The 14048-nt window shown below is 43.5% G+C and overlaps 1 protein-coding gene across 1 annotated transcript in view; it reads left to right on the top strand.

Annotated features, from left to right (window-relative positions):
- The first annotated feature begins 2776 nt into the window (after nucleotides 1-2776).
- The window catches only part of UNK (unk zinc finger), a 28176-nt gene continuing 16904 nt past the window's right edge, over nucleotides 2777-14048 (top strand). The window contains exon 1 of the mRNA XM_054593293.1: nucleotides 2777-2917. Coding sequence (XP_054449268.1) covers nucleotides 2814-2917 — 104 coding nt within the window. The 5' untranslated portion in view covers nucleotides 2777-2813. The remainder of the gene's footprint in view (nucleotides 2918-14048) is intronic.

Below are 14048 nucleotides of genomic sequence, written 5' to 3'. Positions count from 1 at the left end.
TATCTTTCCTCTGGGTTCACTGACTAGTTCAAGTTATTAAAATCTTTTTATTTTAGCAAAATCAGTTACATATAGATTTCAACTCAGAGAATTATTACACATAAATACCTCAAAAATGTACTCGTGACACCAGAAGTCCCTTCTCAGTATCAACTGTGAGAGGGAAAAAAAAAAAGTACAGTTTGGAAAAGTATCTGGCACAAATGTCTTTGGCCCAATCTCTGATACCGAAGTACTCTCATTATTTCAGCCCTTTCAATTATAACATTCAAAATATGTATTAATCATATATTTAGGCTTTTGTGTGATCATTTAATCAACTTTAATTTCTGCCTTCTGCTCAGAGGTTAGGACAGGGGAAAGCTCTCTAATTCATTCATCGCACGCTGACAGGAGAAACCAAGGCACAGGGAGGCTCCTGCCCTACTCTCAGAACCTGTGTAAAGAAACAGGGCATCGCTTAGACCTCGCCGGAGACTGTCAAATATTCTGAAACGCAACTACACAAATACCCTGCCATCTTTTTTTCCACTGCTCACATGGCTTGGGGACCTCGCCGGAGACTGTCAAATATTCTGAAACGCAACTACACAAATACCCTGCCATCTTTTTTTCCACTGCTCACATGGCTTGGGGAAGGAATGGGCTCCTTGAAACAGTGTTCCTATTCCAGTGTTTTTAGAGGTGATCCAGAACCCTGTCTGTCCCACGCCTCCTAGGCGAGAGACAGTAATTTTTTTTTCAGTTTTGCTAATTATTACAGAGGAACTAAAAGTGTTCCACGAGCAACCAGGTGTGGATTTACATTCATCTATTTAAGGACAATTGGTGAAAATTGTTTATCCTTCTTGTCAGTCACACTGATTCGTTTTTTGGATTTTTTTCCCCCCTAAATGGGTGCGCGGGGGCGGCGGGGGGGGGGGGGGCCACACAGGAAATGCAGAACTGCAAATGTTTATACAATCAAAACAGTGCAGAGTATACAACGGTTCTAGTTCCTTTTCTGTCACAGACTTGCTGAGTAACTCTTTGCAAGTTACTTAACCTCTCTGAGTTTCGGTTTCCTTTTTTTTGTAAATAAAGCAGATTGGATGGTCTCTCCCAATTCTGTCAGTACAGTTACTTATTCTAAAGCTCATGCTGTACACTTACTTCAAATCTAGCACTATGCACTATGTTTCTTCATTCAAATCACACTTGAGTGTTTTGGGGATAACATATAAGCCAATTACTGAGATTTAATAATGGAATTAAAACAAATACACTTCAACTTTTATTTGTCCTTTTGTAATTTTTCATCTTCCAACGCCCCTAGTGGTTAAACAAAAACATTCAGCCTATTTAAAAAATACCAGTTTCATCCTGGCAGGGTAGCTCAGCTGGTTAGAGCATCATCCAAGGTTGCTAGTTGCTAGCTTCATCCTTGGTCAGGGCACATACACGAAGCAACGAATGAATGCATAAAATAAGTGGAACAAATCGATGTTTCTCCTTCTCCCTCCCTCCCTGCCTACTCTCTCTCTAAAAATCAACTAAAAAAAAAGAAAAGAAAAATACCAGCTTCTCAACTTTGTAGGCTGACAATTTGGCTTCTGATGTGAAGTTGTTGGGAACTAAATAAAAGTAAGTATGTGTGTCATTCTTAAATATTAAGTTTTTCATTCACCCCATCCTCCCTCACTCTAAGGTTATTGAGAATGTTTCTTTAATGGGTTGATTAGTTAGCAACAGCGTTAAAATATCTTCGAAGAACTTTATAAAGCTCACAGAATCAAATGCCTAGGTCCAGGGAGGACTGGCTTATTTTACGAAGGCCACAGAGTGAAAACTTAGCCCCCTGGTGAGAAGCGGGAAGGCGAGACATTTTCCCAAATAGAAAGGCTGACGTTCAGAGCAAGAAAACTAGAGGATCATAAATCGCACCACTTCCTCAAACCCGGACCCTTCTTCTGGACACTGTATTATGCCTCTCAACGCCCCTGCATCTTGCCAGTGTACCTGAGACTATTCCAAACGGAAATTAAATTCGCCCTTGGCCCCTAATGTACTGGGAACAAGTTGATCAGGCCAGGTGTTGAGGTGAGAAGAGAACCAAATCGTGGAGTTCCAGGTTTCAGGGTTGCTAAATGTTTATGGAGCGCCCCCACCAAAGACGCGGGAACCGAGTATTGCGTCGTGTAGCTCTTCTTCAGCAAACCTTTCTCAAACTGATTTCCAACTGGCAGACTTTCCTCCGTTCCTAATCCCTAGTCCCGCGGCGGAATTGAGGATGTGGGCGCACTCCCAGTGCCTGCAGTACAAACGGACCATGCCAGATTCTTAAGCACTGCTAGGGGCTTGCATCTAAACTGAGCCCAAGCTATACCGAGTCTGGAGGCGAGGTAATTATTACACTCTTGGCAGTAAAATTACACCTGGAACTGTGTTTCACCGAAGTTTTTAGGGCCTCCCTAGCTCTGGGCCCCATCTACTCCACGGGATCCAGTTTCAAGGAAAAGTACCTCTACGAAGCAGGGACTGCGTTAAGAAGAAACGCGGTCGGACTACAGTTCCCAAAAGCCTTCGCGGGCCCTCAGCATCCGGGACACCGTCTGCAAGGACGTCTGGGTATTGTGGTCCGTTACTTCGGCAGTGACCCTCTGTCGACGGTAAAATTCCAGCCGAACCGAGGACTACAACTCCCAGAAACCCTTGCCCCCGTGCGGGGGGTCTTCACGTTCTCGTGCCGCGGCGCAGGCGCACTGAGTCCTCGGCGCGGACCGCGCAGACTGAATAATAAAAGGGGAGCGGCGAAGAGGCAGGAAGACAGGACCATGTCGAAGGGCCCCGGGCCCGGCGGCTCCGCAGCTTCCTCGGCGCCCCCGGCCGCTACCGCTCAGGTGCTGCAGGCACAGCCTGAGAAACCGCAGCACTACACGTACGTAGAGCCCCCCCCCCGCCGCGCGCGCACGCCTGACGTCAGCGGCCAGCGTGAGTCACGCGCGCAGGGAGAGCGCGAGGCGGCCTCTCCCTCCCCCCCTTCCTCCTCCGGCCCGGCCCAGACCGGTTCCAACCTGCTGGGGCCGGTCCCGACCGCCTCCAACTGCCAGCAGGCTCTGGTCGGGCCTTGGGGCGGGAAACTCGGCCCCGCCGCTGAGAGGGAAAGGCAGGAGCACGGGGTGCGGAGGGCACACATCTCAGGCCAGGCCTTCGAGGCCTAACTATTCCTCAGACCGTAAATCACAGTACCAGGCCCTTGCGGGTCGAGGAGGAGTCCAAGGCCCGACCAGGATGAGATTCTTAGGGGCCAGCCCAGGGACCCCCCATGAGTGACGATTCGCGTGAAGTCCAGGCCTTTCCTGTCCCTAAGGCTCGCATGTTTTCCACTACACAGTTGACCTAACCTGGAGTCAGGGATCCCGAGCATCATGGGGTCGCAGGATGTTCTCCGGCCCAACCGAAATGCGGCTTCCCAGGGAGAGCCCCAAATGCTGACACTACAAAGGTCCAGAAAAATGGAAAACCTTTTCCTGCGAATCTGCTTGTGTCTAAGTGTAGGTCCCCGTCTTCCTTCTTTTTATTGCCTTTGAAGGCACAGTAAGCAACTCCCTGGTGCTAGGTGCTTTGGGAGAAAGAAAGATGAAAAGAGGCGGGCCTTCCTGTGAAAGCAAAATGTTGGTGTCCATGTTCCCCGATTCTGTCTGAGCGCCTCTCCTCCCCATGGGCTCCTGAGCCAAGTGCATCTTTAGAAGGTCCCCAAATACACCCCTGCCTGGAATAGCCCGGGAGAGCCCCCTGGTGAACCAAGAGCAGGAAGCGTCTGTGGGAGCAGAAAGAGCTACAAGTAGCCAGGAGGAGCTCTTGCCACAGAAGTAAAACCCATTGGGAAACTGTTCTGGGATCCGGGAACTCAGCCTCAGGAAGCGTGTTGGTTTCTTGGTGAGCTGCTCTGCTATTGGTTGAAATCACTTGAAGCTTTTCCTTGAGTACTGTCAGGCTCATGGTAACTGTAACCCTTCTAATGAGACGGTGGCTTGGCTGGTCCTTTCTTACTGGACTTCTTCCTGCAGGCCTGCCATTGTTTTGGTGAGATGGTCTCACCGTAGAGAATACTGATTAGTTGACTGTTGCAGTCAATCAACAGTGTGGTCTTGATTGGGAAATCTGTAAACTTCGCATAATTGGAACTTTATAAACTGGTTGCTCGAATCACGTTTTTCAGTAAATGCCTACAACGTTTTGAGTAATGCGAGTCTGGGTTTCAGCAACCTCTTTCTGTGTTGTGTTGTCCTTGAGTATACTGAGGCGTCTGTTAAAAAGCCTTTCTGATCATTATGGAGTTGACAGATGAAACGAGTCAACATCTGTGTGTAAATAAATGTTACTATCTGAGTCTTTGTCCTCTTGATGCTCATTAGCTTTCCACTCCTTGCAGAGCAAATGCAGAGTAATCAGGTTTGGCTCTTTAGGTGGCTTAGTAAATCAGCGGTAAGTTTGATTGGGTGGTTGGAGATTGTAGGTATTACCATCTCTTTATTTTCTGTTGCCTGTTCGTGTGTGTGTTTTTATGTTAATATTTCCAAAAATCAGAGATAGAAGTCAGCTGTCTCCCTTGGTAGATCTATGGGTATTCAGAAGTTGTGATGACTGGGAAAACTTTGTTCCCTTGACATCTCAAGTTTGAGAAGCAGGGGGGACGAGGTCACTGAAGATGAATGGCACCAGTACACTTGCTGGCTCTGGTTTTGGTTTTTGTTTTTTTTAAGATGAACCCATTTGTTGCTTTGTGGTTTGGGTGAGGATACAGTGATACTTCTAGGTTTATCCTTTCTTTTTTTAACTTTAAAAAAATTTTATTGATTTTAGAGAGAGAGACATCAATTTGTTGTTCCACTTATTTATGCATTTATTGGTTGTTCTATGTATGTGCTCTGACCAAGGAATCGAACCCACAACCTTGGCATGTCGGGACAATGCTCTGACTAATTGAGCTCCCCGGCCATGGCTGGATATGGGAACGTTTTTATTTTGATTTCAGTATTTGTTACACAGCTTTGAGCTGCTCAGCAATTTTTCATTCTTCGTTGCAGCATGAATTTCCAGAATTTGTGCCAATCTCTCTATGACCTTAGCTGCTGTGCCGATATTGTCATTGAACACAGGTATCGATACAGCAGCTAAGGCCATTTTGAAAGTTTTTTTGGTTTTTTTTAACCTTTCAAAATTTTTACTTTTACAATTTTTCTTATACATTAATTAGATTGATTTTGTGTATTTTTTTGTACCTGTGTTCTGTGAGATTTTCTGACATGCAATAATCTTTGCAATGATGAAGAAATTTGCATTAAAATTGAGTCCCACGCATCATAATGGCAGACAGTCTTGGCAGACAATATTGAATCCACCGAAAGCAACAGTTGCCTTCCTGTATCCAATATTTCCCTTCTTGTGTGCCGTCTTCCATTTATTCTTGTCCCACAACTAAAGTCCTAGAGTTTGAGCCCTCTTTTTTGTAAATTAAGAGGGTTATCCATAACATAGTTTGAAGGATAATTATTTTGTTGGTATTTTTTCTAATCTCCTGAATAATCTTGATTTAAGGGAAACGTTAAAATAATCCTGTCAGCAGGCACTTGTATTAGACCTGAGGAATTCGACCCTTTTAGAAAATGATTATATCAGAATTTCTTCTGTCAAGCAGCTCCAAGTATGTGATTAACCCTCTAAAATGATAATGTGCATGTATTAGTACTCATCCAATATAAGAAACATGTGACCTTTTGCTAGGTAATTTGTCTTTTTATTTCACAAAGACTAAAGTTTACCCAGGTTTATTCAGAACAAGGTCACCTTATATATCAGAAGAGTTTTAGCCGTGGATGAGTAGCTCAGTTGGTTAGAGCGTTGTCCAGATGCACTAAGGTTGCGGGTTCGATATCCTGTCAGGGCAAATACAAGAATCAAGCAATGGATGCATAAATAAGTAGAACAACAAATTGATGTTTTTCTCCGCCCTCCCCCCCTTTTCCTGCTCTCTAAATAAAACTTTAAAAAATTTTTTATTTATTTTTAGAGGGGAAGGGAGAAAGAGAGGGAGAGAAACATCAATATTCGAGAGATACATCAATTGGTTGCCTGTTGCACCGCCCCCCCAGCTGGGAATCCAGTCCGAAACTCAGCGCCCTGATCAGGAATCAAACCGGCAACCTCTTGGTTCGCAGGCTGGCACTCAATCCACTGAGCTACAGCAGCCAGGGCTACAATTTTTAAAAAAAAATTAAAATTTTTAAAAAGGTTTTATAAAAATAGATGTAAGATTGGGACATTTTAGAGCAATTATATTATGAAGTATCTACAAATTTAGCTAATTTGGGGCTTATTACTATATAACAATTGTATCATAAGTTTGACCTTAAAAGAACCTTAGAGACATTAAATCGTGTTTGGATTCCTTTGCCTGCAGTTGATTCTCAAACTTCTTAATGCCCCGTGTTAAAGGAAAATGAATTTCTAGTTCCAGGAAGGTTTTTTGGAGTTTCTGGTCATTGGGTGATTTCGTATAGGCAGGCAGAGATGAATACTTTAAAGATTTATTTAGCCAAGTGTCATTTTAATTCAGGATTTTTTCCTGGGATCTTTAAATAGAATAATGTAGCAGTTAAGTCCATAGATAACTATTTTGAGGCAAATTTGTTAGTGTGTACGTTATATAAATATCATGAACTTTACTTGATTGCATCTGATTGTGTTTTGGAAAATCCGGGGAATGAACATGTATTTAAGTCATTATTGCAAATTGCAGTAAAATGGTAAATACATTACTAGAGTACAACTTGTTGCACAACAGAAGTCACTGGAAGTGTTGCTTAACAACCTCAGCAAGAATGAGTTAAATTACCAATAAATATTTCTGAATCTTGTTTACTTATTTATCAAGTAGAAAAATTTCTTTCTCTCTTTCTCTTTTTAAATTGATTTTAGAGAGAGAGGAAGGGGGACATAGAGAAAGAAAAAACATCTGTCGTTCCACTTATTTGTGCATTTATTGGTTAATTCTCGTATGTGCCATGACAAGGGATGGAACCTGTAACCCTGGAGTATCAGTACGATGCTCCAGTCAACTGAGCTAACTGGCCAGGTCTAGAACTAGTTTCTTGTAGAACCAAAAGTAAGAGCTCATTGGGGCCTTCAATCAAGCCCCCAAAATTCCTATTTATAAGTGTTAAGTGCCCATCCTGAGGGTAGACTCAAGCTTAACATCTAGTTGATATTTGCTATAACCTAAATTAATGATTAAAGTGAAGATTTGCTTAATGGTTAAGTTTTCTTGTTTTAATCCAGCTGTGTTAGATACTAAAGAAGGCTTCCCCACAATCCATATGCATCTGCTTTGACTGGTGGTTTCTGTCAACCTACAAAGACTGACTTATTGGTGAGGGCAGCTGGACAACTCTGAGAGCAACTTAGAGAAATCCATCTTGGGCACATTCTGTAAAGGAACTCCTTCTCTGGAAATAGCACCCCAGATAAGTGCACAAAAGCAAGACACCCTCGTGGACGTACTTCCTCCCGCCTTCAACACCCTGATGCCTGAAGGTGAGGTCTCCTTCCTGTGTCTCTTAGAAGCCATGAGCTTGCTTAGGTAGCAGCGAGCCCTGCGCGTCCAGCAGGCTCTTCCGCCGCCGACCGTTGTCTGAGAGTCGCTGTTCTCAGTAAGAGAGACTTTAGGCCGGAAGAGTGATAAAAGTAAGGTTGCATTCATAGCCACGTTACTTTACATGGCGGACTGGTTTAGGGGTTATTTTCCCAAATGGGGCAGTATTTGCTTAATGATTAAATTTTTTGTTTATTGTTGATAACAAAGGAGGTTTTCCCACATATGCATCTTCCATATTTTGAAATTGCAAGTATGGACAGTTCCGGTTAATCCCAGCAGAATTGCCCTCCCTTCTTTTAACACCTTGGATGATTTAGGGCACACTCCTGTGTTATGTGAAGATGGTGGTGAAGGTCAGTTTCTCTGCCGTTCTTGGCCAATATAAAAAAAGTTACATTGGCTTAGTTGCTAAAAATGCTGAGAGTTTGAGTTCAGTATCATTCTGCACAATGTAGCTTTCTTGTTTTCTTACTATATAGGTACTCTATAGATTCACCCAACCAACCATCTTAAATACCTGCTTAGACAACAGAGATATCTGTATAGAAACTTTGAGTAAAATTAGTACCTGTAGTAATAGGTATGAGAGAGATTTATAGAGTGATGGACATGTTCTGGAATTGGTGATGGTAACATAAAACGTTAAATACACTAAAAAACACAGTAACGTACACTTGAAAGCGGTGAATTTTTATGTTGTGTAAATGACATCTCAATATTCTTAAGAAAGGGGCTTTAGAAAATCAACACGCACGAGTCCCTACTGCTAGCGAGGCTCAGAGCACACGGTCCCTCCGGGCCTGGCCACCCCCCAGCCTTCAGCGTGGGAAAGCCAGCGCTGGGCGAAAAGCCCCGCCGCCCTCCCCCGCGCTCCTTAGGCCCTCACACCCTTTCCAGTGAGTGCCCCCTGTTGTGAGTCTGCGGGGGTGCTTCTGAGATGGGAGTGCTCGCTCAGCACGTTTGAGACTGCTGGTAGTTGGTAGTTGTACTTGAAATTGACTCTGGATTGACAGCCACGATAAGGAATAAGCACATTTTTCCCAAAGCGTTTGTAGAATGAATTGTGTTAATTTCCTGGGGTGGGTGGGAGGTAGAGGAGAAGGCTGCTGCTGTTCTGCTAAAGTGTACTAGATACAGTCATCAGGTATTGTGATGATCGTTTTCATGTTCACATGGGCATTTCTTTAAGGACAGACCATGTGTTTTAGGATTTAAAATGATATCAGTGGTTATAATGTTTTAGTTCAAATAATCACAACAGATTTTTCATTTTTTTCTCTATAAAATCCCTCAACTTTCACCCCTTTTTTCTTTGCCAGTGTGTAGAATTTGACAGCAGTATCAAGAGCTGATGAGGAGGAGAAGATGGAAAGGAGTCTAGCGACTTAAAAATCTCATAGCATTCCCTGTGAGGCGAACTTCCCTGTCGGTGGCTCGATTTATTTAGGAGATGAAGATACTAAGGCCTGTGACAGTGTCGTCATATCATATCTGAGCTTACTGAAATGTTTCTTCCCTTTTCCTTTTTTTTAAAAAAGATTTTATTTATTAACGTTCAGAGAGAGGGGAAGGGAGGGAGAAAGAGAGGGAAAGAAACATCGACGTGTGAGAGAAACTTCGATCGGTTGCCTCGCCCACGCCCCCAGATGGGAACCTGGCCCACAGCCCAGGCGTGTGCCCTGACTGGGAATCAAACCGGCAACATTTTGGTTTGCAGGCCAGTGCTCAGTCCACTGAGCCACACCAGCCAGGGCACCTTATTCTTTCTATCACCGTTTGCTTTCCATAGTCTTAAGTTGACTCATTTGTTTCCAATTAGTGTTTGAAACACCATATGGCTACCATAAGTCCTAACAGAATGACTTATGAGGAGGGGGAAGGCCCACGTTCCTACCTTCCAATGAAATTTTGGCCTAGTCACAAAACGATCCCCATTGAAGAAAGGTACTTATGCTTAGAAAAGAGGTCGATAGGAACCTTTGGCATGGGCTTTTTATGACCTAAAAGTTTAAAACAGTGTCTGAGCTTTCATTAATTTTGGTAAGAACATTACTATGTCTTTTCGATGTCACTTTTACTGCTAAGAGGTGCTGGCATTTCTTAGCCTGCCACTTCAGAATCTGTAAATCAAACCTATCCAGACATAACATAAATTAGAAACATGTACTTGTATTTTCTTATTTAAAAAAAACAACAAACTTTTCTGTTGAACTGAGAGTCCTTTATAATGAGTACATAAAATGAATATTAACTATTCAGTTAAGCATGTTAAAGTTAACATTTCTGTTTTTATTTTTAGTAACTTGTTTTACGGTATTGTAATTAGGGCCTGTCAGAAGCCCCTGACATATTTCGAGCAGCACGCAGAGCCATTTCCGCGTATGCACTGCTGCCCTTGCCCCCGCTTTAGCTCAGTTAAGGAAAGCGGAGCTGACAGCCAGCCCGCGGCCCAGGAGCGCTGGCTCTGGGGCCGGCCCGTGCGGCCGTGGGACCGTGGGCAAGTGACTGCTCTCTGCGCCTGTCAGCTTCCAGAGGAAAACAGTAGCGCCTGTCCTGTGAGCTCATTTTGAAGACCAAGTGAGCTCATGCATGTGAAATGCTTAAAACGGGGCCTGGCTCGTGGCACAACATAAGGTTCTGTGTGAACCGGTATTTGACCTAGGCCGACGTTACTGCTTTCAGTTGCTTTCTGTTTCCTGCAGCAGCCGTAAGCAAAATGCCTTCTTGGGCTACATCCCCACTAGAGTACGGTCTTCATTTCCTAGGGCACACGTGGGTTGGAGTTGTTGAGAGCACACTCCTCCACAGCCATTTGAACTTGACTTCAGTCCTCATTTTCCGTACAGCCTCCATCCGACTGCCGGTATTGTACCTGAAGGATTTGTGTTGTGCGTGGGTCCATCCTCCCAGGGCCAAAGACTTTGTTGTACAGAAAACAGTGTACAAAGTAACATCAATTTAAATGCGATGCTAAAGTGTCCATCAGATTGGAGATTTCTCAGACCATCTGTGTATGGAAAAACTAAATTGAGTCAAGGTGCTATCTAATTCAGGGAACGGCGAATCAGGGTTCTCCATGCTCCCCACAGTCTCCCAAGTCAGTGGCGTGCGATGCTTATGTGAACTCTCCTGCGTGTTACCAGTTCCAGGATCCTTAGAACAAGGGAACAATTCTGCAAAGAAGAAACCAGGGAAGCACAGGGCTCCTTACACGTCAACATCGTAGCATTGGTGGCTCTTGTCCATCGCTGGGGCCAGCACCACTCACAGGGTGAGGCCTTCCTCCGAGATGGGAGGGTGGAGTCATGGCCAGGGGTGGCCCCCGACCCTGAAGTGTTTGCTCACCTAAGTGCCTCCGGTACCGGGGGCTCCTGTGTGCGCCTCTCTCTGTGTTAGGACACTTTCCTTGTTACTTGGGAGGTTCAGTCTGGCTTCTCCGCAGCTGCCTTTGGCTGAAAGCCAATTTTGGGATCGATGCCTGCCTTAAAGGTTCGGCCAGACACGGAAATTGACTAGACATTTATCTGCCTTCTTTTTCTGCCAGGGAGAATGTTCTAAACCATGATCACTTCAGAAGACTTGGAAGCCAAATCTCTATAGCTTTGTAACACTTTATCAGAATTGTCCAAATATTTGCTAAACACCAATTGTAGCTTTATTTGGCCTTGTCTTTTAAAAGTCATTTTTTGGCAACTTCCACTGGTGTGGTTACTGTTACAGAATTGTATGGTTTCTGGGTTATGTTTGAGATCAAAACAATGTGTCTGTCTTATAAAAACAATTTAGAACTGCTAGTTATTTACCTAAAGCTCTTCAGAAGAGAGGAAACATTTTCAATAAATTTTAAGATATGTATGTGTATATATGTACATATATATATATATCACACTTGGATAAGTAATTTAGTATTCTTAATCTGCTTATCTATTCTTACAGTATTCTCTTTGAAGATTGTTTTATTCTCAAACTTGTAGATGATGAATCTTTGATAAGCCACAGCGTATGAATTCTATGGCTCAACTTTGCTTTAGAAGTAGGTATGGGGGGGAAAGTAGCCAGGAGGGTTACTCTGAATGTGGAAAACAGTGTAGTTTACAGATCAGGACCATTTGAGCAGTTGGATACCACATCTCACATTTACAAAGCTTAGGAAAATGTAAGGTGTTCACAGCCTACGGTTACTCATTGTAGAATTCATCAGCAGGCACTCTGCGGAACATTTCTGACGCTGTCATGTGTTATGAACCATTAGAATCAGTGCTGAACTGCACTATACCTCTTGTGGACTTAACCATCATCAGTTTCATGCATTTTTGTCAGAAATAGAAGCTGAATATTCTCACGTGCTCTACTACTGCACAGCGGTTTGATGGCTTAGCAGTGGTAAGGTTTCCTTGTAATTTTTTCAGTAGAGCTGAGATTGAAATGTTTTTGAATGAGAAGAATCATTTTCCACTACTATTATTGAACAATGAATGGCTTTGGAAATTACCTTTTGCTGCAGACTTCATAATGTTTCTTAGCGAATCCACTTTAAAATTACAAGGCAAGTCATCACTTACGTGCAAACCTTACATTGCCGTAAAGTCATTTTGACAATTCATGTTTGACTTGTAAGTTGTCAAGCTGCCTGATAACTTGGCTGTCGGAAGTTAAGGTGAGCCCTGGCTGGCATGGCTCAGTGGATTGAGTGCCAGCCTGTGAACCAAAGGGTCGCCATTTCAGTTCCCAGTCAGAGCACGTGCCTGGGTTGCGGGCCAGGTCCCCAGTGGGGTGTGCGCGCGAGACAACCAAACATTGATGTTTCTCTCCCTCTTTCTCCCTCCCTTCCCTCTGTCTGAAAATAAATAAATAAAATCTGTTAAAAAAAAAAAAAAGTAGTGGTTAAAGGCGAGATCTCCACTCATACACAGGTTTACCATGGATGTGATTTCCAAACACAAACAACAGTTCTAACAGCAATTTTGAATCTTGATATGAATACAAAGGAAATTTCTGTATTTCAGAATCCATTTACCTTTGCACCTAAGTAGTTTACACCAAACCTTCAACTGGAAGTTATTTAAATGCAGATATCAAGACAAAGTCTACAAAAGTCTTCTAAAAGATGAATATGCTCAACTAAAATCGTGCCTGCGGAATAACAGTATTTATTGGCAGTACCGACTTATGTGAAGAGACATTTTCAAAGATGAAATACGTAAAATCCTATTACAGAATTAGCATTAATAGACGAACATTTGTAATTTTGATGAAATGGACCTCAACCTGGCAAATGTTATCCCTCCCGAACCCTTCTCAGCAGACCTGTATTACAAACATTGTAGCCAATTATTATTATATTTTTAATTTCATCAATAAAATATGTGTGGAAATTTGTTTTCTTTCTTGTTATGTAAGTACCTGCATAATATCCTCAATTTGGCGTCTTGACCCTGTAAGTCTAAAATATTTACTATCTGGTCCTTCACAGAAAAAGTTTTCTGACCCTGCTCTAGAGTTTACTTGGGGGGGTGGGGACCGGTTAGTGAGGTCATGCTAAGCACTGTTCTAGAAGCAGTGGGGAACCGGATCAAGGGTAAAACATCAGCCTCTTCACCACCACTGCCTCTGAACGTACTTTGTTTTTCTGTTAGGTGTCTCTAATACTTTGTTCCCTTTGTTCCGATCCCCTCATACGCCTTCCTAGAAAAGAGTGAAACACCCAAACTGATGAATCTGTTAAGTGAGACGACTTGGGATAGGATCTGAAGTTTAGCTGGAAATTGTGCTTGTAGCAGTTTAGCACGATTTAAAACCTCCTGAAGAGTGGTAGAGCTTCCTGAATTCAGTATTACTCTCTTCTGTGCCATCACTGTTGGTTTAGGGGGCAAGTGATTAGGTTTCAAGTAGCCTGGCCTTGGCTGTTTTTTTAGAATATCAGAAAATAAAGACCCAATAAATGTTGAAAGCATTATTTGATTTTTAAAAAAGCCTAGATGGCTGTATTTTATTTTTAAAGTTTTTAGAGAAAAGTATTAATACTTCTGAGGAACATATTAACGCTACAGTACAGTATGCTGTCTGTATAAACATGCGCGAAGAAAATTTACCAAAAGGTGATTTTGCCCTTTAAGGGGGTGTGTTACTTTGATGATAATCTTTTACATTGATCAAGAAGCCATCAATACGATAATTAATGTGCTGTCCTACAAGGAGTGGTGGCTCTGACGGACGGCCGTGTGGGGCAGCGGGAAGGGAAAGCTCGGCCCGTGGCAGTGTGCCCTGCGCTGCGGGCCCTTCTGCTGGCTGGCGCGCCACCGCTGACAGGCCTGCCGTCCGCGGGGCCTGGGCACTGGCTGGGCTCCTCCTGGCCGCAGCAGGCCGCCGAGGCCTCAACCTGATGCCAGCCTAAGGTCGCTGTCTGCTCCCC

This window comes from Pteronotus mesoamericanus, unplaced genomic scaffold (assembly GCF_021234165.1).
Source record: "Pteronotus mesoamericanus isolate MK-2021 breed Mesoamerican mustached bat unplaced genomic scaffold, CSHL_Meso_final scaffold_408, whole genome shotgun sequence".
Lineage (NCBI taxonomy): Eukaryota > Metazoa > Chordata > Mammalia > Chiroptera > Mormoopidae > Pteronotus > Pteronotus mesoamericanus.
The sequence above is the reverse complement of the archived record's forward strand: the minus strand, read 5'-3'. Positions and strand labels throughout refer to the sequence as shown.